At 47.6% G+C, this 24,164-nt stretch overlaps 1 protein-coding gene across 4 annotated transcripts in view; it reads left to right on the top strand.

The window, feature by feature from the left end:
• The window catches only part of PLEC (plectin), a 249,407-nt gene that overhangs the window by 106,568 nt on the left and 118,675 nt on the right, over positions 1-24,164 (top strand). The window contains exons 2-5 of one of the 4 annotated variants that reach the window (XM_088442055.1): positions 1,817-1,878; positions 17,203-17,217; positions 20,280-20,369; positions 23,521-23,556. In XM_088442055.1, the coding sequence (XP_088298181.1) occupies positions 1,817-1,878; positions 17,203-17,217; positions 20,280-20,369; positions 23,521-23,556 (203 nt within the window). The remainder of the gene's footprint in view (positions 1-1,816; positions 1,879-17,202; positions 17,218-20,279; positions 20,370-23,520; positions 23,557-24,164) is intronic. The other 3 variants (XM_088442057.1, XM_088442058.1, XM_088442059.1) reach the window with 3 other exon arrangements.

Raw genomic sequence — 24,164 nt, 5'->3', positions numbered from 1 at the left:
CTGTTTAACTTCCTGATTACCTGTGAGGATGTATAACATATTCCATCTGGTGATAATGGCCATCTCCAGCTGCTTCTGGCTCGTTACATTGTGCTCACTAAGTACTCACCTTCTCTGATGTCCCTGATCTCACCTGGGTAACTCTCTCCATCACATTCACCATAGACCCAGTCACCAACGTTCACTACATCATCCGAGGTCACTGTGACTGTTACACTAAGTACTCACCTTCTCTGATGCCCCTGATCTCACCTGGGTAACTCTCTCCATCACATTCACCATAGACCCAGTCACCAACGTTCACTACATCATCTGAGATCACTGACTGTTACATTAAGTATTCACCTGCTCTGATGTCCCTGATCTCACCTGGGTAACTCTCTCCATCACATTCACCATATACCCAGTCACCAACGTTCACTACATCATCTGAGGTCACTGACTGTTACACTAAGTATTCACCTTCTCTGATGTCCCTGATCTCACCTGGGTAACTCTCTCCATCACATTCACCATAGACCCAGTCACCAACGTTCACTACATCATCTGAGGTCACTGTGACTGTTACACTAAGTACTCACCTTCTCTGATGACCCTGATCTTACCTGGGTAACTCTCTCCATCACATTCACAATAGACCCAGTCACCATAGTTCACTACATCATCTGAGGTCATTGTGACTGTCACACTAAGTACTCACCTTCTCTGATGTCCCTGATCTCACCTGGGTAACTCTCTCCATCACATTCACCATATACCCAGTCACCAACGTTCACTACATCATCTGAGGTCACTGTGACTGTTACACTAAGTATTCACCTTCTCTGATGTCCCTGATCTCACCTGGGTAACTCTCTCCATCACATTCACCATAGACCCAGTCACCAACGTTCACTACATCATCTGAGGTCACTGTGACTGTTACACTAAGTACTCACCTTCTCTGATGTCCCTGATCTTACCTGGGTAACTCTCTCCATCACATTCACAATAGACCCAGTCACCATAGTTCACTACATCATCTGAGGTCATTGTGACTGTCACACTAAGTACTCACCTTCTCTGATGTCCCTGATCTCACCTGGGTAACTCTCTCCATCACATTCACCATATACCCAGTCACCAACGTTCACTACATCATCTGAGGTCACTGTGACTGTTACACTAAGTATTCACCTTCTCTGATGTCCCTGATCTCACCTGGGTAACTCTCTCCATCACATTCACCATAGACCCAGTCACCAACGTTCACTACATCATCTGAGGTCACTGTGACTGTTACACTAAGTACTCACCTTCTCTGATGTCCCTGATCTTACCTGGGTAACTCTCTCCATCACATTCACAATAGACCCAGTCACCAAAGTTCACTACATCATCTGAGGTCATTGTGATTGTCACACTAAGTACTCACCTTCTCTGATGTCCCTGATCTCACCTGGGTAACTCTCTCCATCACATTCACCATAGACCCAGTCACCAACGTTCACTACATCATCTGAGGAAGGACTGTCCTATATTCCTAGGAAACACCTTATTATAATGACATTTATATTATAATATATATTTATATAAATTGCTACTTCTGGCAGCAGTGTCCTCCGGGTGGAACACATTTTATGAATGTCTTTTAATACATAGTATATATTTCCTGTCAGGGCATTTAAAATGGGCACAATATGAATTTGTCAGTCTCCTCTTTACATAAATGTATCATGTATAGGTGCCTGCGGGGATGGGGGGACCCTGCGCTGTGATTGGTACATTGCTCAGACTAGGGCGCTGTGTGCTGACCCCGTTCTCCTTTCTCTTACAGATGAAAGGGACCGAGTACAAAAGAAAACTTTTACCAAATGGGTGAACAAGCACCTTATCAAGGTAAGATTGGTAACCCTGCCTGCAATGTCCGCCCCACGCTGCCTGCAATGTCCACCCCACGCTGCCTGCAATGTCCGCCCCACGCTGCCTGCAATGTCCGCCCCACGCTGCCTGCAATGTGCACCCCACGCTGCCAGCAATGTACGCCCCACGCTGCCTGCAATGTCCGCCCCACGCTGCATGCAATGTCCGCCCAACGCTGCCTGCAATGTCCGCGCCATGCTGCCTGCAATGTCCGCCCCACGCTGCCTGCAATGTCCGCCCCACGCTGCCTGCAATGTCTGCCCCACTCTGCCTGCAATGTCCGCCCCACGCTGCTTGCAATATCCGCTCCACGCTGCCTGTAATGTACAGTCACGTTACTACAGACGGTACATCTCACGCTGTCTACAGTCACATTACTACAGATGGTACATCTCACGCTGACTACAGTCACATTACTACAGACGGTACATCTCACACTGACTACAGTCACATTACTACAGATGGTACATCTCACGCTGCCTACAGTCACATTACTACAGACGGTACATCTCACGCTGCCTACAGTCACATTACTACAGATGGTACATCTCACACTGCCTACAGTCACATTACTACAGATGGTACATCTCACACTGCCTACAGTCACATTACTACAGACGGTACATCTCACGCTGCCTACAGTCACATTACTACAGATGGTGCATCTCACGCTGCCTACAGTCACATTACTACAGACGGTGCATCTCACACTGACTACAGTCACATTACTACAGATGGTACATCTCACACTGACTACAGTCACATTACTACAGATGGTACATCTCACACTGACTACAGTCACATTACTACAGATGGTACATCTCACGCTGCCTACAGTCACATTACTACAGACGGTACATCTCACACTGACTACAGTCACATTACTACAGACGGTACATCTCACGCTGCCTACAGTCACATTACTACAGACGGTACATCTCACGCTGCCTACAGTCACATTACTACAGACGGTACATCTCACGCTGCCTACAGTCACATTACTACAGACGGTACATCTCACGCTGACTACAGTCACATTACTACAGACGGTACATCTCACGCTTCCTACAGTCACATTACTACAGACGGTACATCTCACGCTGACTACAGTCACATTACTACAGATGGTACATCTCACGCTGCCTACAGTCACATTACTACAGACGGTACATCTCACGCTGACTACAGTCACATTACTACAGATGGTACATCTCACGCTGCCTACAGTCACATTACTACAGACGGTACATCTCACGCTGCCTACAGTCACATTACTACAGACGGTACATCTCACGCTGCCTACAGTCACATTACTACAGACGGTACATCTCACGCTGCCTACAGTCACATTACTACAGATGGTACATCTCACACTGACTACAGTCACATTACTACAGACGGTACATCTCACGCTGCCTACAGTCACATTACTACAGATGGTACATCTCACACTGACTACAGTCACATTACTACAGACGGTACATCTCACGCTGCCTACAGTCACATTACTACAGACGGTACATCTCACGCTGCCTACAGTCACATTACTACAGATGGTGCATCTCACGCTGCCTACAGTCACATTACTACAGACGGTGCATCTCACACTGACTACAGTCACATTACTACAGATGGTACATCTCACACTGACTACAGTCACATTACTACAGATGGTACATCTCACGCTGCCTACAGTCACATTACTACAGACGGTACATCTCACACTGACTACAGTCACACAACCAGGCATGAGACTCCTTCCATACATCCAAGTGGGCAAACACTGACCCTAAGGGTTTTTGACAAGAAACACTTACTACTAAACCCAGTTGAAACAGTGTTATATATAATAATGTGTGTATATGTGTGTGTGTGTGTGTGTGTGTGTATATATATATATATATATATATATATATAGCGAGGCTATAAGCTACCACCCGATGTCATACATGTTGCCCGCCGTTGCCATAGGAACCCATTACTCTCTTGTGCCACAGAGGAAATGGTGCTCTGTCAGCATTTCTCGGTCTGGGGCAATGGAAATTTCGCTATGTAACATAGAAATGTTTAGGTTTTGTGGCATTGTACACCCTACCTCCTCCTTCTCGTGACTATTAGGGGAACTCCAAACTGGTAATCTTAAGGGATGGTAGGGGGGGTTGTATATATGAGTGTGTCGGTATGGTAGGTTGTAGGGTGGTTTATTTTTGCAGGGGGGAGTAAGTGTGTGAGGGGGAGATGTGTGTGTGGGGGGGAGATGTGTGTGTGTTTAGGAGGGGTTTATGTGTGTGTAGGAGGTTGTATTGTATGCGAGTGTGTGTGTGTGTTTAGGAGGGGTTTATGTGTGTGTAGGAGGTTGTATTGTATGTGTGAGGGGAAGTGTGTATGTGTGTGTGTGTGAGGGTGGTTATGTTTGTATGAGATTTATTTAGCTATTACCAGTTTCTTATATAGCATCAGCATATTCTGTTGCGCTTTACAATTGGAAACAACAGTAATAGACATAGAGGTATGAGGGCCCTGCTCACAAGCTTACAGTCTATTGGAGGAGATAATGTTTGTGTGTGGGGGGGATGGTGCATGTGTTTGTATGTGTGAGTGGGGGGTGCATGTGTGTGGAGGAGGGTGCATGTGTGTGTGAGGTGAGGTTTGTGTGTGTGTATAGGGGGGGTTGTGTGTGTGTGTGGAGTTTGTATGTGTGTGTGTGGAGTTTGTATGTGTGTGCGTGTGGGGGGGAGGGTGCGGGTGAGTGTGTGGGGGAGGGTGTATATGACAAACATCTGGAATTACTACATCAGAAATGTATCCTGAAGCTGCCGCACCATGCCACTGCCCCCTCTGTATCTGGCGCACACGTAGCTTGGGGTTTTTATTTTCGCCGTGCACAGCGCGCCACCCTCTCCAGCATAGAATTGTGAGCTGGTGCAGAGTGCTTACTACGCTAGTTTGCCTGGCGTATGTTTTGTGAATTTGCACGGCGCAGGAAACGCATACATGTGACTATGTCGTCCTTGTGACCGGAGAGGCGGAGCAGCGGGGCGTTCTCACCTAGGCATTGTGGCTCATGCTGATTAGCAGGTATGCACAAACGCGCCTGATAGGAGGCGATTCTGAGATAGCGCAGGTGGGCAGTGGTAATGGCAGAGGTGTACACCAGCGAGGTATGTGCGGATGGACGCTATGTGTCTGCAGAGGGTCATTGTCCGTGTCTCTGATAAAAAGAACTAAAAGTAACATGGCAATTACACATCTTCCATTCTGACAACTTTTCCTAAAAGGAGAATTCCCGTATTGTTCTCATCAGTATAGGAATAACACTGTGCTTAGGTTGTGAGTTGGGTGAATTTATTATAATCATTAGAAATTGGGTTCTAGGCTTCAGCTATAACGTGGGGCTATACTGTGCCATGTATACACTGATATTAGTGTAATGCGGGGTCTGTACCCTGTGACGGGCACATAGTATTAGCTGGGGGTGTCTCGGTGTCTCAGCTATAACGTGGGGCTATACTGTGCCATGTATACACTGATATTAGTGTAATGTGTGGGGCCTGTACCTTGTGATGGGCACATAGTATTAGCTGGGGGTGTCTCGGTGTCTCAGCTATAACGTGGGGCTATACTGTGCCATTTATACACTGATATTAGTGTAATGTGTGGGACCTGTACCCTGTGACGGGCACATAGTATTAGCTGGGGGTGTTTCGGTGTCTCAGCTATAACATGGGGCTATACTGTGCCATGTATACACTGATATTAGTGTAATGTGTGGGACCTGTACCCTGTGACGGGCACATAGTATTAGCTGGGGGTGTCTCTGTCTCAGCTATAACGTGGGGCTATACTGTGCCATTTATACACTGATATTAGTGTAATGTGGGGCCTGTACCCTGTGACGGGCACATAGTATTAGCTGGGTGTGTCTCTGTGTCTCAGCTATAACGTGGGGCTATACTGTGCCATTTATACACTGATATTAGTGTAATGTGTGGGACCTGTACCCTGTGACGGGCACATAGTATTAGCTGGGGGTGTCTCGGTGTCTCAGCTATAACGTGGGGCTATACTGTGCCATGTATACACTGATATTAGAGTGTGGGGCCTGTACCCTGTGACGGGCACATAGTATTAGCTGGGTTGGTCTCGGTGTCTCAGCTATAACGTGGGGCTATACTGTGCCATTTATACACTGATATTAGTGTGTGGGGCCTGTACCCTGTGACGGGCACATAGTATTAGCTGGGTGGGTCTCGGTGTCTCAGCTATAACGTGGGGCTATACTGTGCCATTTATACACTGATATTAGAGTGTGGGGCCTGTACCCTGTGACGGGCACATAGTATTAGCTGGGTGTGTCTGTGTCTCAGCTATAACGTGGGGCTATACTGTGCCATGTATACACTGATATTAGTGTAATGTGTGGGACCTGTACCCTGTGACTGGCACATAGTATTAGCTGGGTGTCTCTGTGTCTCAGCTATAACGTGGGGCTATACTGTGCCATTTATACTCTGATATTAGAGTGTGGGGCCTGTACCCTGTGACGGGCACATAGTATTAGCTGGGTGTGTCTCTGTGTCTCAGCTATAACGTGGGGCTATACTGTGCCATTTATACACTGATATTAGTGTAATGTGGGACCTGTACCCTGTGACGGGCACATAGTATTAGCTGGGGGTGTCTCTGTGTCTCAGCTATAACGTGGGGCTATACTGTGCCATGTATACACTGATATTAGTGTAATGTGTGGCGTCTGTACCCTGTGACGGGCACATAGTATTAGCTGGGGGTGTCTCTGTGTCTCAGCTATAACGTGGGGCTATACTGTGCCATTTATACACTGATATTAGAGTGTGGGGCCTGTACCCTGTGACGGGCACATAGTATTAGCTGGGTGTGTCTCGGTGTCTCAGCTATAATGTGGGGCTATACTGTGCCATTTATACACTGATATTAGTGTAATGTGTGGGGCCTGTGCCCTGTGACGGGCACATAGTATTAGCTGGGTGTCTCTGTGTCTCAGCTATAACGTGGGGCTATACTGTGCCATTTATACACTGATATTAGTGTAATGTGGGACCTGTACCCTGTGATGGGCACATAGTATTAGCTGGGTTGGTCTCGGTGTCTCAGCTATAACGTGGGGCTATACTGTGCCATTTATACACTGATATTAGTGGAGCCTGTACCCTGTGACGGGCACATAGTATTAGCTGGGTTGGTCTCGGTGTCTCAGCTATAACGTGGGGCTATACTGTGCCATTTATACACTGATATTAGTGTGTGGGGCCTGTACCCTATGACGGGCACATAGTATTAGCTGGGTGTGTCTCTGTGTCTCAGCTATAACGTGAGGCTATACTGTGCCATGTATACACTGATATTAGTGTAATGTGTGTGACCTGTACCCTGTGACGGGCACATAGTATTAGCTGGGGGTGTCTCGGTGTCTCAGCTATAACGTGGGGCTATACTGTGCCATGTATACACTGATATTAGTGTGTAGAACCTGTACCCTGTGACGGGCACATAGTATTAGCTGGGGGTGTCTCTGTGTCTCAGCTATAACGTGGGGCTATACTGTGCCATGTATACACTGATATTAGTGTAATGTGTGGGGCCTGTACCTTGTGATGGGCACATAGTATTAGCTGGGGGTGTCTCGGTGTCTCAGCTATAACGTGGGGCTATACTGTGCCATATATACACTGATATTAGTGTAATGTGTGGGGCCTGTACCCTGTGACTGGCACATAGTATTAGCTGGGTGGGTCTCGGTGTCTCAGCTATAACGTGGGGCTATACTGTGCCATGTATACACTGATATTAGAGTGTGGGGCCTGTACCCTGTGACGGGCACATAGTATTAGCTGGGTGGGTCTCGGTGTCTCAGCTATAACGTGGGGCTATACTGTGCCATTTATACACTGATATTAGAGTGTGGGACCTGTACCCTGTGACGGACACATAGTATTAGCTGGGTGTGTCTCTGTGTCTCAGCTATAACGTGGGGCTATAGTGTGCCATGTATACACTGATATTAGTGTAATGTGTGGGGCCTGTACCCTGTGACGGGCACATAGTATTAGCTGGGTGTGTCTCTGTGTCTCAGCTATAACGTGGGGCTATACTGTGCCATTTATACACTGATATTAGTGTAATGTGGGACCTGTACCCTGTGACGGGCACATAGTATTAGCTGGGTGGGTCTCTGTGTCTCAGCTATAACGTGGGGCTATACTGTGCCATGTATACACTGATATTAGTGTAATGTGTGGCGTCTGTACCCTGTGACGGGCACATAGTATTAGCTGGCGGTGTCTCTGTGTCTCAGCTATAACGTGGGGCTATACTGTGCCATTTATACACTGATATTAGTGTGTGGGGCCTGTTCCTTGTGACGGGCACATAGTATTAGCTGGGTGTGTCTCGGTGTCTCAGCTATAACGTGGGGCTATACTGTGCCATTTATACACTGATATTAATGTGTGGGGCCTGTACCCTGTGACGGGCACATAGTATTAGCTGGGTGGGTCTCGGTGTGTCAGCTATAACGTGGGGCTATACTGTGCCATTTATACACTGATATTAGTGTAATGTGGGGCCTGTACCCTGTGACGGGCACATAGTATTAGCTGGGGGTGTCTCTGTGTCTCAGCTATAACGTGGGGCTATACTGTGCCATTTATACACTGATATTAGTGTGTGGGTCCTGTACCCTATGACGGGCACATAGTATTAGCTGGCGGTGTCTCTGTGTCTCAGCTATAACGTGGGGCTATACTGTGCCATGTATACACTGATATTAGTGTAATGTGTGGCGTCTGTACCCTGTGACGGGCACATAGTATTAGCTGGGTGTGTCTCGGTGTCTCTGCTATAACGTGGGGCTATACTGTGCCATTTATACACTGATATTAGTGTAATGTGGGGCCTGTACCCTGTGACGGGCACATAGTATTAGCTGGCGGTGTCTCTGTGTCTCAGCTATAACGTGGGGCTATACTGTGCCATTTATACTCTTATATTAGAGTGTGGGGCCAGTACCCTGTGACGGGCACATAGTATTAGCTGGGTGGGTCTCGGTGTCTCTGCTATAACGTGGGGCTATACTATGCCATTTATACACTGATATTAGTGTGTGGGGCCTGTACCCTGTGACGGGCACATAGTATTAGCTGGGTGTGTCTCGGTGTCTCAGCTATAACGTGGGGCTATACTGTGCCATTTATACACTGATATTAGTGTGTGGGGCCTGTACCCTGTGACGGGCACATAGTATTAGCTGGGTGGGTCTCGGTGTCTCAGCTATAACGTGGGGCTATACTGTGCCATTTATACACTGATATTAGTGTAATGTGTGTGACCTGTACCCTGTGACGGGCACATAGTATTAGCTGGGGGTGTCTCTGTGTCTCAGCTATAACGTGGGGCTATACTGTGCCATTTATACACTGATATTAGTGTGTGGGGCCTGTACCCTATGACGGGCACATAGTATTAGCTGGGTGGGTCTCTGTGTCTCAGCTATAACGTGGGGCTATACTGTGCCATTTATACACTGATATTAGTGTAATGTGTGGGACCTGTACCCTGTGACGGGCACATAGTATTAGCTGGGGGTGTCTCTGTGTCTCAGCTATAACGTGGGGCTATACTGTGCCATTTATACACTGATATTAGAGTGTGGGGCCTGTACCTTGTGACGGGCACATAGTATTAGCTGGGTGGGTCTCGGTGTCTCTGCTATAACGTGGGGCTATACTGTGCCATTTATACACTGATATTAGTGTGTGGAGCCTGTACCCTGTGACGGGCACATAGTATTAGCTGGGTGGATCTCGGTGTCTCTGCTATAACGTGGGGCTATACTGTGCCATTTATACACTGATATTAGTGTGTGGAGCCTGTACCCTGTGACGGGCACATAGTATTAGCTTGGTGTCTCTGTGTCTCTGCTATAACGTGGGGCTATACTGTGCCATTTATACACTGATATTAGTGTGTGGAGCCTGTACCCTGTGACGGGCACATAGTATTAGCTGGGTGGGTCTCGGTGTCTCTGCTATAACGTGGGGCTATACTGTGCCATTTATACACTGATATTTGAGTGTGGGGCCTGTACCCTATGACGGGCACATAGTATTAGCTGGGTGGGTCTCGGTGTCTCTGCTATAACGTGGGGCTATACTGTGCCATTTATACACTGATATTAGTGTGTGGAGCCTGTACCCTGTGACGGGCACATAGTATTAGCTGGGTGGGTCTCGGTGTCTCAGCGTGAATCGCTTCCCTCCGTCTGCTCGCCGGATTCCTGAGCATTTTCTCACCAGTGCGCAAGGTTCCTGTAGGCACAGAAATAGCTTGTTCTTGGCTGTATTGAGCGATGCGTTCAGGAAGCCTTGTGGTCTCTGCTTTCCTGCAGCTGGGGGGGCCCCGGTACATTGTCTGCTGAGCACGTGCTTCACCAGATACAGTTAGAGGTTCGATTGTTATCCTAAGTTACCATGGAAATCACCACATGAGGGACCGGTGAGCGAGCTTCTGTCCCTGCGCAATGTACAGGAGTCACACAGAAGTGGTGGCAGAGCTATGCCCAGCTATAGACCTGACCCTCTTATATCCTAACTCACATTGCACTGAAGTGGTTAATGAAAGGGGCTTACTCCCACCCTGACCAGTGACCTTTTGTGTGACTGGCCTCCCTCCCACTGGCCTGAGAGATGTGAGAAACCTCCCAACAGCTCCCGGGCTCCTGTTTGGAAATCTGCCGCAGAGCTTCATTAAACATTGTTTCCTAAAAATCCAGATCATCTCTACTAGTTATGTCCCAGGTCCAGATCATCTCTACTAGTTATGTCCCAGGTCCAGATCATCTCTACTAGTTATGTCCCAGGTCCAGATCATCTCTACTAGTTATGTCCCAGGTCCAGATCATCTCTACTAGTTATGTCCCGGGTCCAGATCATCTCTACTCGTTATGTCCCGGGTCCAGATCATCTCTACTAGTTATGTCCCAGGTCCAGATCATCTCTACTAGTTATGTCCCAGGTCCAGATCATCTCTACTAGTTATGTCCCAGGTCCAGATCATCTCTACTAGTTATGTCCCAGGTCCAGATCATCTCTACTAGTTATGTCCCGGGTCCAGATCATCTCTACTAGTTATGTCCCAGGTCCAGATCATCTCTACTAGTTATGTCCCAGGTCCAGATCATCTCTACTAGTTATGTGCCTGATCCAGATCATCTCTACTAGTTATGTCCCAGGTCCAGATCATCTCTACTAGTTATGTCCCAGGTCCAGATCATCTCTACTAGTTATGTCTACTAGTTATGTCCCAGGTCCAGATCATCTCTACTAGTTATGTCTACTAGTTATGTCCCAGGTCCAGATCATCTCTACTAGTTATGTCCCAGGTCCAGATCATCTCTACTAGTTATGTCCCGGGTCCAGATCATCTCTACTAGTTATGTCCCAGGTCTAGATCATCTCTACTAGTTATGTCCCAGGTCCAGATCATCTCTACTAGTTATGTCCCAGGTCCAGATCATCTCTACTAGTTATGTTCCAGGTCCAGATCATCTCTACTAGTTATGTCCCAGGTCCAGATCATCTCTACTAGTTATGTTCCAGGTCCAGATCATCTCTACTAGTTATGTACCAGACGTAGATTACCACTACCAGTTACATACTGTATCAACCCAGAACATCTCCAGTAGTTGTATAACCAGAGTGGAACATATGAACTAATAATATGCCACACCCAGAACCTAATATAACATTCTGCATACAGCAACTAGTCATATGTGGAAACCGGCATCTTGTAACTCTGTATCCTCACTAACTATATCCATTCCAGAACCCCTCGGACGCTGAATACTGGAAAGATGCCGACTGGTCCTGTACCAGTCCCAGAGTGTGAATAATAAGAGATACTTTGCAGCGCTGCCAGCTTTCTGTCACCGGCTGGGACTGCAGAGCCCCTGGGCAAGGCTGCAGCTAATTTCCCAGGACACCGAGTCCTTCTGGATACAAGGAGTACATTCATTGGGGTGATAAAAGGCCTCCTTGCTTGCAATGCGTGTTACTGCATCACATCTCACTATGGTAGGGGGTGGCTGACCCAGTAAGGAAGGATCTGCTCGGGCTGTAGCAGGGCTACACTTACTGGTGCAACATGATATGCTGTCCTGTCTGTGAGCTGGACTTGCACCAGGAAATGATAAGGAGGACTGTAAGAGACACTTCTGTGCTACATGGAAAACATGTACAAACATTGGCATCACGCCAGGTACAGCAGATAGATGGATATTAGATAGATAGATATGGGATAGATAGGTAGATAGATAGATATGGGATAGGTATGAGATAGATAGATAGATAGATATGAGAGATAGATATACAGTATATATGAGATAGATAGATATAGATATGAGATAGATAGATAGATATGAGATAGATAGATAGATAGATATGAGATAGATAGATATGATAGATATGGGATAGATAGATGTGAGATAGATAGATATGATAGATATGGGATAGATAGATATGAGATAGATAGATAGATATGAATGATAGATATGGGATAGATAGATATGAGAGGTAGATAGATAGATATACAGTAGATATGAGATAGATAGATAGATACCAGGAGGTTTTGGTCGCATTGTTCGTAAAGTCGGGTAATGGATAGCCGGCAAGGACCAGTAATGCGCGTGCACGCTGGGTCCTTGCCGACCCCGACTATCTACTAAACATGCCCGTCACCCTGACGACGCTCGTCAGGTTCGGCGTGTTCAGAGATAGGAGGTCGGCTCCTTCACTGAATGACGTTCAGTGAACGCCGTTCAGTGCGGGCACCGCACCTCGGCGACCTGAAGGTCTGAACGCTAGACGTTCAGTCTTTCAGGTCGCCTAGTAGATAGGCCCCTATAGATAGATATGAGAGAGATAGATATGGGATAGAAAAATATATATTAGATAGATAGATGGGATCTAAATGCTTACCGCCGGCTTCCAGACTCTCTAATCCCGGCGTAGTAGTAATGACAGGCTGTCCGTGCCCTGCGGGGGGGAAGGTTAGGCACCCCCCAGGGAGGGTTAGCGTTAGGCTAGGGGAAGGTAGGGTTAGACACCCCCGGAGGGAGGTTAGGGATAGGCACCCCCCCGGGGAACTTCGGTTTAGGCAGTGAGGAAGGGGGGGTTGGGGTTAGGCACTTGGGGGGAGGTTAGGGTTAGGGGGTAGAATTAGGTTAGCGATACTTACCTTAGGGACGATCGGGATCTTCATCCTTGCCGGGCTGCCGCTGTCGGGATTTGAACCATGCGGCCAACGGTAATACCTATTACACCCATATTAGATAGATAGATAGATAGATAGATAGATAGATAGATAGATATGAGATAGATAGATAGATATGGGATAGATATGAGATAGATAGATATGATAGATATGGGATAGATAGATAGATAGATATGGGATAGATAGATAGATAGATATGGGATAGATAGATAGATAGATAGATAGATAGATAGATAGATAGATAGATATGAGATAGATATAATAGATATGGGATAGATAGATATGAGATAGATAGATATGATAGATATGGGATAGATAGATGTGAGATAGATAGATATGATAGATATGGGATAGATAGATATGAGATAGATAGATAGATATGAGATAGATAGATATGATAGATAGATATGGGATAGATAGATATGAGATAGATAGATATGGGATAGATAGATAGATATGTGATAGATAGATAGATAGATAGATAGATAGATAGATATGGGATAGATAAATATTAGATATGAGATAGATATTAGATTGATAGATGTTAATTCATATACATTAAATATATGGAGTGTTTATAAATCAGCAGGTGAGGAGGGAGGAGCTTCACTAACACCTGGAAGACAGTGACTGAGGGATTTTCCACCTTGCGCTGTGTGTGGATTGGTCGCCTTATACACAGGGATGGGGCGAGAGGTCACAGTAGCTCATATTTCTGCATTGTCAGAATTTTCTAGCATTATGAGACCAGTGAGACAGGTGCGGTGGAATGTCGGGTGGCACTGAGCAGTCTAATGGTCCACTGCGAAGAATCTTGTCACAGCAATGAATAACCAGGTGGTGCCTGACCTCTGTATAGGGACACGGGTGCAGGGAGGGGAGGGATTCCATCATAAAGTTTGGAATTTTTATGACCTTTCATAGCTGTGATTTTATTCTTTAATTGCTCCTGTGATTGGTGTGGAGACGTTTTCATGGTCACAGACGTTTTATCTCGGCCACACGGGCAGATCCTGCAGCTCGGCCTTAGTATTGGTGCACAGGTCACCCCTGAGGCTGAGCTCCCAGGTCACGTCTAGCTCCATTGCAGCCACTTCTTGTGGTCAGCCCCTGGACAGATGGTTATTGGCGTCACCCAGCTGCACCACCCACCCTAGCCTGGCATCAGGGCCATCGTTATCGGTATCAGGCCACGCGGGATGCAATACTGCAGCATGCATGGCTCAGTGGTTAGAATTGCTGGCCTATGGGTTCATGGGTTTGAGTCCTACCAGGGCAGTGTGAGTGGAGTTTGTATGTTCTTCCCTAACTGCATGTATTTTCCCTGGGTTCTCTGTAGGACCCTATTGTGTGAGCCATAATGAGAGATGACTTGTAAGAAGATCTGATACTACAGGTTACGTCTGTGTTATCCGTTTATATCTATATATTATCATTTATGTGACTTTAGTCCTATTATAAGCAGCGGGGGCCTGATTCTGAATCGGACGCAGCTCTGCGACTGTATGCAAATGCTGCTACAACGCCCCTCCCTGGTGTACATACGCGCGTATGAATGTGCAATGACTGAGACGCTCACTGTCGGCGTCCGTGTACGCTGAAATACCGCTTGGCGTCCGTGTACGCTGAAATACCGCTTGGTGCGCATCGCCAGCTTGCACCAGCACCGTGGCAGGTGCAGATTACCCATCTGAGTATGGCGTCCTGTGTGAGCGATTCTGCGTCTCTGTACGTAGCCACTACTAGCGACACATCCTTAACACGCCCATAAGACGGACTATATCCGTGCGTGCGCAAAGCCACCTCCCGGAATGCCCAATACATTTTCAAAACTCTTCTGAGATCGCGTGTCTCCTGTGCGCATCAATTGCAACTGCGACTCTGCGCACACTGTCCGGACACATGCACAGTGCAACTTAGATACATGCGCAGAAGGAAACAATCACCCCACTGCGTCCGACTCAGAATCTCAGTCTCCTAATAAAATGACAGCTTTACCTTCTAATATAAGTGCTGCTTAGTAACTCTGTCATGGGGTTTCAGGTGTTTAGTAGGTCCATGATGGTGTCGCTGGTGTTTAGTAGGTCCACGATGGTATTGCTGCTGTTTAGTAGGTCCATGATGGTATTGCTGGTGTTTAGTAGGTCTATGATGGTATTGCTGGTGTTTAGTAGGTCCATGATGGTGTCACTGATGTTTAGTAGGTCCATGATGGTGTCGCTGATGTTTAGTAGGTCCATGATGGTGTCGCTGGTGTTTAGTAGGTCCATGATGGTATCGCTGGTGTGTAGTAGGTCCATGATATTATCGCTGCTGTTTAGTAAGGCATTGATGGTATCTGTGGTGTTTAGTAGGTCCATGATTTTATCACTGGTGTTTAGTAGGTCCATGATTTTATTGCTGGTGTTTAGTAGGTCCATGATGGTGTCGCTGGTGTTTAGTAGGTCCATGATGGTTTCGCTGGTGTTTAGTAGGTGCATGATGGTGTCGCTGGTGTTTAGCAGGGCATTGATGGTGTCGCTGGTGTTTAGTAGGTCCATGATGGTGTCGCTGGTGTTTAGTAGGGCATTGATGGTATCGCTGGTGTTTAGTAGGTCCATGATGGTATCGCTGGTGTTTAGTAGGTCTATGATGGTATCGCTGGTGTTTAGTAGGTCCATGATGGTATCGCTGGTGTTTAGTACTGTAGGTCTATGTTGGTATCGTTGGAGTTTAGTAGGTCCATGATGGTGTCGCTGCTGTTTAGTAGGTCCATGATAGTACCGCTGGTGTTTAGTAGGTCCATGATGGTATCGCTGGTGTTTAGTAGGTCCATGATGGTATTGCTGGTGTTTAGTAGGTCCATGATGGTGTCGCTGGTGTTTAGTAGGTCCATGATGGTGTCGCTGGTGTTTAGCAGGGCATTGATGGTGTCGCTGGTGTTTAGTAGGTCCATGATGGTGTCGCTGGTGTTTAGTAGGGCATTGATGGTATCGCTGGTGTTTAGTAGGTCCATGATGGTATCGCTGGTGTTTAGTAGGTCTATGATGGTATCGCTGGTGTTTAGTAGGTCCATGATGGTATCGCTGGTGTTTAGTAGGTCCATGATGGTATAGCTGGTGTTTGGTAGGTCCATGATGGTATCGCTGGTGTTTAGTAGGGCCATGATGGTATCGCTGGTGTTTAGTAGGTCCATGATGGTGTCGCTGATGTTTAGTAGGTCCATGATGGTGTCGCTGATGTTTAGTAGGTCCATGATGGTATCGCTGGTGTGTAGTAGGTCCATGATATTATCGCTGCTGTTTAGTAGGGCATTGATGGTATCTGTGGTGTTTAGTAGGTCTATGATTTTATCACTGGTGTTTAGTAGGTCCATGATTTTATTGCTGGTGTTTAGTAGGGCATTGATGGTATCTCTGGTGTTTTAGTAGGTCCATGATGGTATCGCTGGTGTTTTAGTAGGACCATGATGGTGTTGCTGGTGTTTTAGTAGGTCCATGATGGTATCGCTGGTGTTTTAGTAGGTCCATGATGGTATCTCTGGTGTTTTAGTAGGTCCATGATGGTATCTCTGGTGTTTTAGTAGGTCCATGATGGTATCGCTGGTGTTTTAGTAGGTCCATGATGGTATCGCTGGTGTTTTAGTAGGTCCATGATGGTATCTCTGGTGTTTTAGTAGGTCCATGATGGTATCGCTGGTGTTTAGTAGGACCATGATGGTATCTCTTGTGTTTAGTAGGACCATGATGGTATTGCTGGTGTTTAGTAGGTCCATGATGGTATCTCTGGTGTTTTAGTAGGTCCATGATGGTATCGCTGGTGTTTTAGTAGGTCCATGATGGTATCGCTGGTGTTTTAGTAGGTCCATGATATTCCGCATCTCTCTGTCTCTCTATTTTATCATTATGTCTCTCTCCTTTCTCTATTTTTATATATTTTCTCCTTTTCCCTTTCTCTTTTTTTGTGTCTCTCTCCTGCCTGACGCCTACTTACCCCTCTCCTGCGGCCGTGCAGCACTGGAAGTCAGAGGTAGGTGCTCGGCATCTATGGATGGTGGCCGCTGCTTTCTCACCGTCTTCCCGGCTGCTCTCGTTCTCCCACTGTCGCTCTGTAATGACCATTGTTCATGGCTGTAATTGGCATGTTCACCACGTGACGTGTGTGTGTAATGTACTGATTGTAGATGCATGGCTTGCACTGAATCACTAGAATGGAAAATCCTATTAAGTACTGAACAAAGGGTGCGTTAGGCCAGTTTCTCGCACGCTGTAGCAGGTCGTAAACATACAGGATCCAGGTTACGGGGAAGGACCAGCTGCTGATCACTTAACCAGTCTCAAATGAAGTGTCCTATCAGACAGCGCCACCTTGTGGCCACATCACTGTAAAAAAAAAAAAAAAAGTTAATGGAGATTTCTTGTATCTGCCAATGTGAACTGAGAAAGCAAGAGAGACAGTCGCATGATGTCCTGGCTATGGGTGTTGGGTATGATATAATGTAGGCGCCAGTAAGCTGGTGTATGTACTAGGATGAGGAGCAGATGCTACAGCTGATATGTTCTCTCCTGTATGGTGGCGTGGCGGGGGGAAGGGTGGGGGTGAGGGGTTTGCATCATGTCCATGTTATTATATACTGTCCATATTGGGGGGCTTGTCTACTGTATACCGTAAGGAGCGGCCATGCAGCCCGTATGTCCTGTGGGGTGTGTTGGATTGTGAGTGGCTTGTGGTGTATTGTCTCACAGGTTGTTGTTGTGTGTTAGTGTCATTACTTTGGCGTTATCACTTCCTCGTGTCCTTGACTAACGCAGAGAAGGGAACTGAAATAGCAGCTGGTCCCTGTGTCCTGTACCAGTCCCTGTAATGAGCAGGCAGCTGTATGATCACAATGGAGCTGTCCGCTATATTTGTGCCCTCGGGCAGCACCTGAATTATACAGCGTGGAAATATTGTATAGGTTGTGTTTGTTCTATCGCCCGGGAGTTCCCAGCGAGTGGTTTGTTTGCTAACGAGGAGTCTGCTCCCACCACTCATTAATGAGTGAGTGCTGCAGGCGGGGGCCGGGGGGACCCTGCCCAGCTCAGTTCCTGATACACCCAGGGTGTCACACATGGCGGATTTAACGGATACTTATATGGAGCACAGGCACAAACAGAGCGACTGTTGTCTTCGCCTGACTCCATGTGTCATGCAGATGAAGCACTCTTTATTGTAACACTTCAATCAGCAATAATACAGTATATAGAGATTAGCCGGGACATGTATATGGCAGAAAGTAGGTGACACCTGCCCCATTATTATTTATGATTACCAGTTATTATATAGCGCACACATATTCCACAGCGCTTTACAGAGAATATTCTGCTATTCACATCAGTCCCTGCCCCAATGGAGCTTACACTCTATGGGCCTCATTCAGAGGCGGTCATAGGATGCATGCGTTCGCTCAGAAACAGGGCGGCCGCTTGCAACCTGAACGGCCGCCTCCATGTCGGTCGTTAGGCTGTGGGTTAACACCCACAGCTCTAACGACCGCTAAGGGAGATGGTCGCGATGGTCAAGACCATTGCGACCATCGGGGCTTACGACGAGACCCTAGGGTAGGGTCTCATCAACCTTAAGCCCCAGGGAGCTTCCTGCTCTGTTTGAGCAGGAAGCTCCCCACTGACATCACTGATGATGTCAGTGGGGACGCCCACAAAACGGCAAGCGTTCCGAAAGGAACGCCTCCGTTTGGCCGGGCACGCCCCCTGCCCGCCCAGCAAACGGAGCGAGCTGTCAATCAACATCGACAGCTCGCTCCACCTGCTTCGAGCCCGCTAATGACGGGTGTCCGTCGTTAGTGGGGGCTCGCACATGCGCACGACGGAGTCGTCTCCGTCGTGCGCATGCCCTGTGGACCAACATTGAGTCGGTTGCGAGCGCTCAGCGCTCGCGACCGACTCTGAATAAGGTCCTATATTCCCTATCACACACACACACACACATACATACACACACACACACACACACACACTAAGGTTAATTGGCTCCCAACATAATTAACCCGTCTGTATATTTTTGGAGTGTGGGAGGAAATCGGAGCACCCAGAGGAAACCCACGCAGGCACAGGGAGAACATACAAACTCCACACAGTTAGGGCCGTAGTGGTAATTGAATCCAGGACCTCAGTGCTGTGAGGCAGTAATGCTAACCATTACACCGTCTGTGCTGCATCCTCACACGTTTCAGCCAGCGGTCAATGGGGGGCTCAGGACTTGTACCCAGAGATGGCACTGGGCATAGGCAGTGTCCAGCTCCCACGATGTTTAAGGGCCTCAAGTTAAAATCTCGCCTGGGGTACCAAATTGGTCCGGACCGGCTGTGTATGTTCCCCAGTTTATGCAGACAGGATAGATCTCCTTTCTCTTACATGTCCTGAGAGGGGGATGGATAACTAGCGTTCCCCGCTGGCTGCGGCGGGTGTCACCAGGATCATATCTTCCGTATATACAGTTTATTTGGCCTCAGGAGAATCCTGAATACATTGGGCCCTTTATGTGGATTTTCCTCCAGGTCGGCAGAAATCTCCTGCACGGGGGACACTAGTGCCAGGAAAATGTGTCCGCTCCCAGCCAAGAATTCAGGGGCTGCCCCTAGTAGGTGCCAATGTACAGGCGGCAGAGGACATCCCTAGGTGATTAGTGGCTGCAGAGGGACAGTGTAAGGAGAGAGGCAGGAGGGTGCCAGACTCCCGCAGCCCCTTATCCCGTCCATCGCTCTCAGCGCTGACACTGATGGATTGTGCTGGGCGAGGTGACTGCCACATTCCTGGGGAAAGGTTAAACTTTGTTCCACAGCTTTAGTGCCAAGTCCTCCACCCTGTGTCCAGCCATAACCCCCTCGCTGCAATCAGCAGATTAAAGTGCAAGCTCCAGTCTCACATAGAAGCTGTTGGTTCCTGTGTAATATAGATAATAAATCATAATTTCATCGTGATGCGTTGTCTCCATGATTAGTGCTGGTGTCACAGAGCAGCGTCAGGCACCCATCATACGCCTCACCCGCTGTCTGTGTGGTATGCACTAACCCGCTTTTCTTTTCTCTTCAGGCTCAGCGACACGTAAATGACCTGTATGAAGACCTCCGAGATGGCCACAACCTCATCTCTCTTCTGGAAGTACTATCGGGAGAGACCCTGGTGAGTGATCCCCGAGCCCGGTAGAGTAACTCCGGAACGCAGCTTCGGCACTCCTGGGTTCCTCGTGTTACACCTCACTACTAATATCTCACATCCCTCATTCTCTGTTCCCTGGCTTCATTCTGACACACGGACACGTCATGGGACCTCACTAATCCTGTCACACCCCAGGCTGCCTCCCCGGCAGTGCCAGGCTGACTAAGCAGGGAGAAGAACGTAAGTCTCCTGCTTGCTCCTCCTCACCTCCACCCTGGAGGGACTGTAGTGTACACATGACCTGTCCTACCGTTCTGCGCACAGAATATATCCATCAGCATCCGTCCATTACTCTGCATCTATCCCAATAGTGCCCAGGCTACGGCGCGATAATATATTATACCCCAGCAATAGGTCTCCTGCCACTTGTATTATAAGAAAAGAAAGAATGTCCGCTCCTTCCCCAATAATGGTTGTAATGGTCCAGGACACTGTATGTAAATCAGAGGGAGGAGCTGTACTATATGCAGATGAGAGGGAGGAGACTGACCCAGCACATCTTATAGTAGTATAAGAATAAAGATGGCTCCTGGCACTGTATGTAAATCAGAGGGAGGAGCTGTACTATATGCAGATGAGAGGGAGGAGACTGACCCAGCACATCTTATAGTAGTATAAGAATAAAGATGGCCCCTGGCACTGTATATAAATCAGAGGGAGGAGCTGTACTGTATGTAAATCAGATGGAGGAGCTGTACTGTATGCAGATGAGAGGGAGGAGACTGACTCAGCAGACCTTCTAGTCGTATAAGAATAAAGATGGCCCCTGGCACTGTATGTAAATCAGAGGGAGGAGCTGTACTGTATGTAAATCAGAGGGAGGAGATGTACTGTATATAAATCAGATGGAGGAGCTGTACTGTATGTAAATCAGAGGGAGGAGCTGTACTGTATGTAAATCAGAGGGAGGAGACTGACTCAGCAGACCTTCTAGTCGTATAAGAATAAAGATGGCCCCTGGCACTGTATGTAAATCAGAGGGAGGAGCTGTACTGTATGTAAATCAGAGGGAGGAGATGTACTGTATGTAAATCAGATGGAGGAGCTGTACTGTATGTAAATCAGAGGGAGGAGCTGTACTGTATGTAAATCAGAGGGAGGAGACTGACTCAGCAGACCTTCTAGTCGTATAAGAATAAAGATGGCCCCTGGCACTGTATGTAAATCAGAGGGAGGAGCTGTACTATATGTAAATCAGAGGGAGGAGACTGACTCAGCAGACCTTCTAGTCGTATAAGAATAAAGATGGCCACCGGCACTGTATGTAAATCAGAGGGAGGGGACGTACTGTATGTAAATCAGAGGGAGGAGCTGTACTGTATGTAAATCAGAGGGAGGAGACTTACTCAGCAGACCTTCTAGTAGTATAAGAATAAAGATGGCTACTGGCACTGCAATGTACTGTACCAGATTGGCGCATGGCGGGCGAGCAGCTAATCAAATTGCCCCCCTAAGGGTCATGTACAAGCCACAAAATCTGAAATGCGCTGACTTGTCCTGCACCCCCACCCTTATAGGCGGCACCCTGTGCCTGGTGCTGGGGGCGGACGTCCTACCACTCTCCATTACTGATACAATGCTGCCCCCTCCTTTATGGGTCACAAGACGTTATCACACGTGGCCCGTTATTGTGGTTTATATTACATGTAAGTATCATACTGTGCTATCCTGCAGAAATGGTAATATGTGTGTAAGTAATGGGGCGAGACCTGATCCCCGCATCTCTACAGCGGCAGAACATTAAAGGCCTAGAACGCCGCTCTTTTGCGTCATCGCCACCCTCTTTCTTACATTATTTTGTTGCATCTTCCTATTGGCCGGCCGTAAACTTCTGCTTCCCTACAAACGCCCACAGTGTGGCCCACATGCTTCCACAGGTAACTGGGCCACGTGTGTGACCGTACACTTGACCTACAAAGAGCTGCGGTTTCCATCTTTTGCAGTTTGTGCATGACCCTTAGTGGTGTATTGTCTGCCTGCCAGGGCGTATACGGTGCTGTACATATACCTACAGGCCGCAGTCACATGATGGGAAGCGTAGCTATAGGTGTTAGGCTGCTGGCGCCTGCTTGTACTCAGGACTTTGCAGAACATTTTCCACCTTTGCTCCGCATGGATTGATGATAACAGGAGGCCGCTCATCATTCACGTCAGGGGAAAATAACAGGAAATGTTGCCTTGTAGCCGGGAATTTGGGCTGAGCTCTCCCTGTGAGCGGAGCCTTCACCTCCCAGGTTCTGCTGCATAGAGTATGGTGTGGTAGTGATTCCTTCTAGTGGACAACGCTGTTAGGAGGAGACTAGTGGCAGATAGCCACACTGAGTATTACAACGTGGGATTACCCCCTCTCACCACACTGATTGCCCCCTCAGATAGCCACACTGAGGTTCTGCTGCATAGAGTACGGTGTGGTAGTGATTCCTTCTAGTGGACAAGGCTGTTAGGAGGAGACTAGTGGCAGATAGCCACACTGAGCATTACAACGTGAGATTGCCCCCTCTCTCCACACTGATTGCCCCCTCAGATAGCCACACTGAGGTTCTGCTGCATAGAGTATGGTGTGGTAGTGATTCCTTCTAGTGGACAACGCTGTTAGGAGGAGACTAGTGGCAGACAGGCACACTGAGCATTACAACGTGAGATTGCCCCCTCTCACCACACTGATTGCCCCCTCAGATAGCCACACTGAGGTTCTGCTGCATAGAGTACGGTGTGGTAGTGATTCCTTCTAGTGGATAACACTGTTAGGAGGAGACTAGTGGCAGACAGGCACACTGAGCATTACAACGTGAGATTGCCCCCTCTCACCACACTGATTGCCCCCTCAGATAGCCACACTGAGGTTCTGCTGCATAGAGTACGGTGTGGTAGTGATTCCTTCTAGTGGATAACACTGTTAGGAGGAGACTAGTGGCAGACAGGCACACTGAGCATTACAACGTGAGATTACCCCCTCTCCCCATCATTACCATCATCCTATCTTTAACCTATTAACACTTCTGCTCGGATAAACCTGGCCTCTCTCTTTCCTCTTTATTTTCTCCTGTTTGCCGGACTCTGCCCTGACCTTTGCCCTGTGCCCTTGCCCCTTTCTTGCACTGCTCTTGCTGGGTAGCCGAGGGAACGGGACGTTATCAGGAACTTGCGGTTGGTGAGTGCCAGAGGGCCCCCTGTTTGCACCACGCATGTTCTTTCCGTTGCATGCTGCTCTGCTATTGGCTGAGCTCTGGTATGATGTCATCCCTTGATGGCCCTCAAGAACCCATGTGTCCTGCATAAGGAAGAGTGAGTCCACAGGACACAGATAAGTCATCAATAGCCTACAGCACCAAAGGCTGGAATAATCATTCCCAAAGGGACCAGGAACCAAGCTGAGTTAGGAATAGTCAGGGCCATGTGACTTTATTATAGCACTACACCCCTATATGTATAATATGTCATGGCCATGTGACTTTATTATAGCACTACACCCCTATATGTATAATATGTCATGGCCATGTGACTTTATTATAGCACTACACCCCTAAATGTTTAATATGTCATGGCCATGTGACTTTATTATAGCACTACACCCCTATATGTATAATATGTCATGGCCATGTGACTATTATAGCACTACACCCCTATATGTATAATATGTCATGGCCATGTGACTTTATTATAGCACTACACCCCTATATGTATAATATGTCATGGCCATGTGACTTTATTATAGCACTACACCCCTATATGTATAATATGTCATGGCCATGTGACTTT

Source organism: Taudactylus pleione, unplaced genomic scaffold (assembly GCF_031769625.1).
Source record: "Taudactylus pleione unplaced genomic scaffold, aTauple2 ptg000304l, whole genome shotgun sequence".
NCBI classification, from domain to species: Eukaryota; Metazoa; Chordata; class Amphibia; order Anura; family Myobatrachidae; genus Taudactylus; species Taudactylus pleione.
The sequence above is the reverse complement of the archived record's forward strand: the minus strand, read 5'-3'. Positions and strand labels throughout refer to the sequence as shown.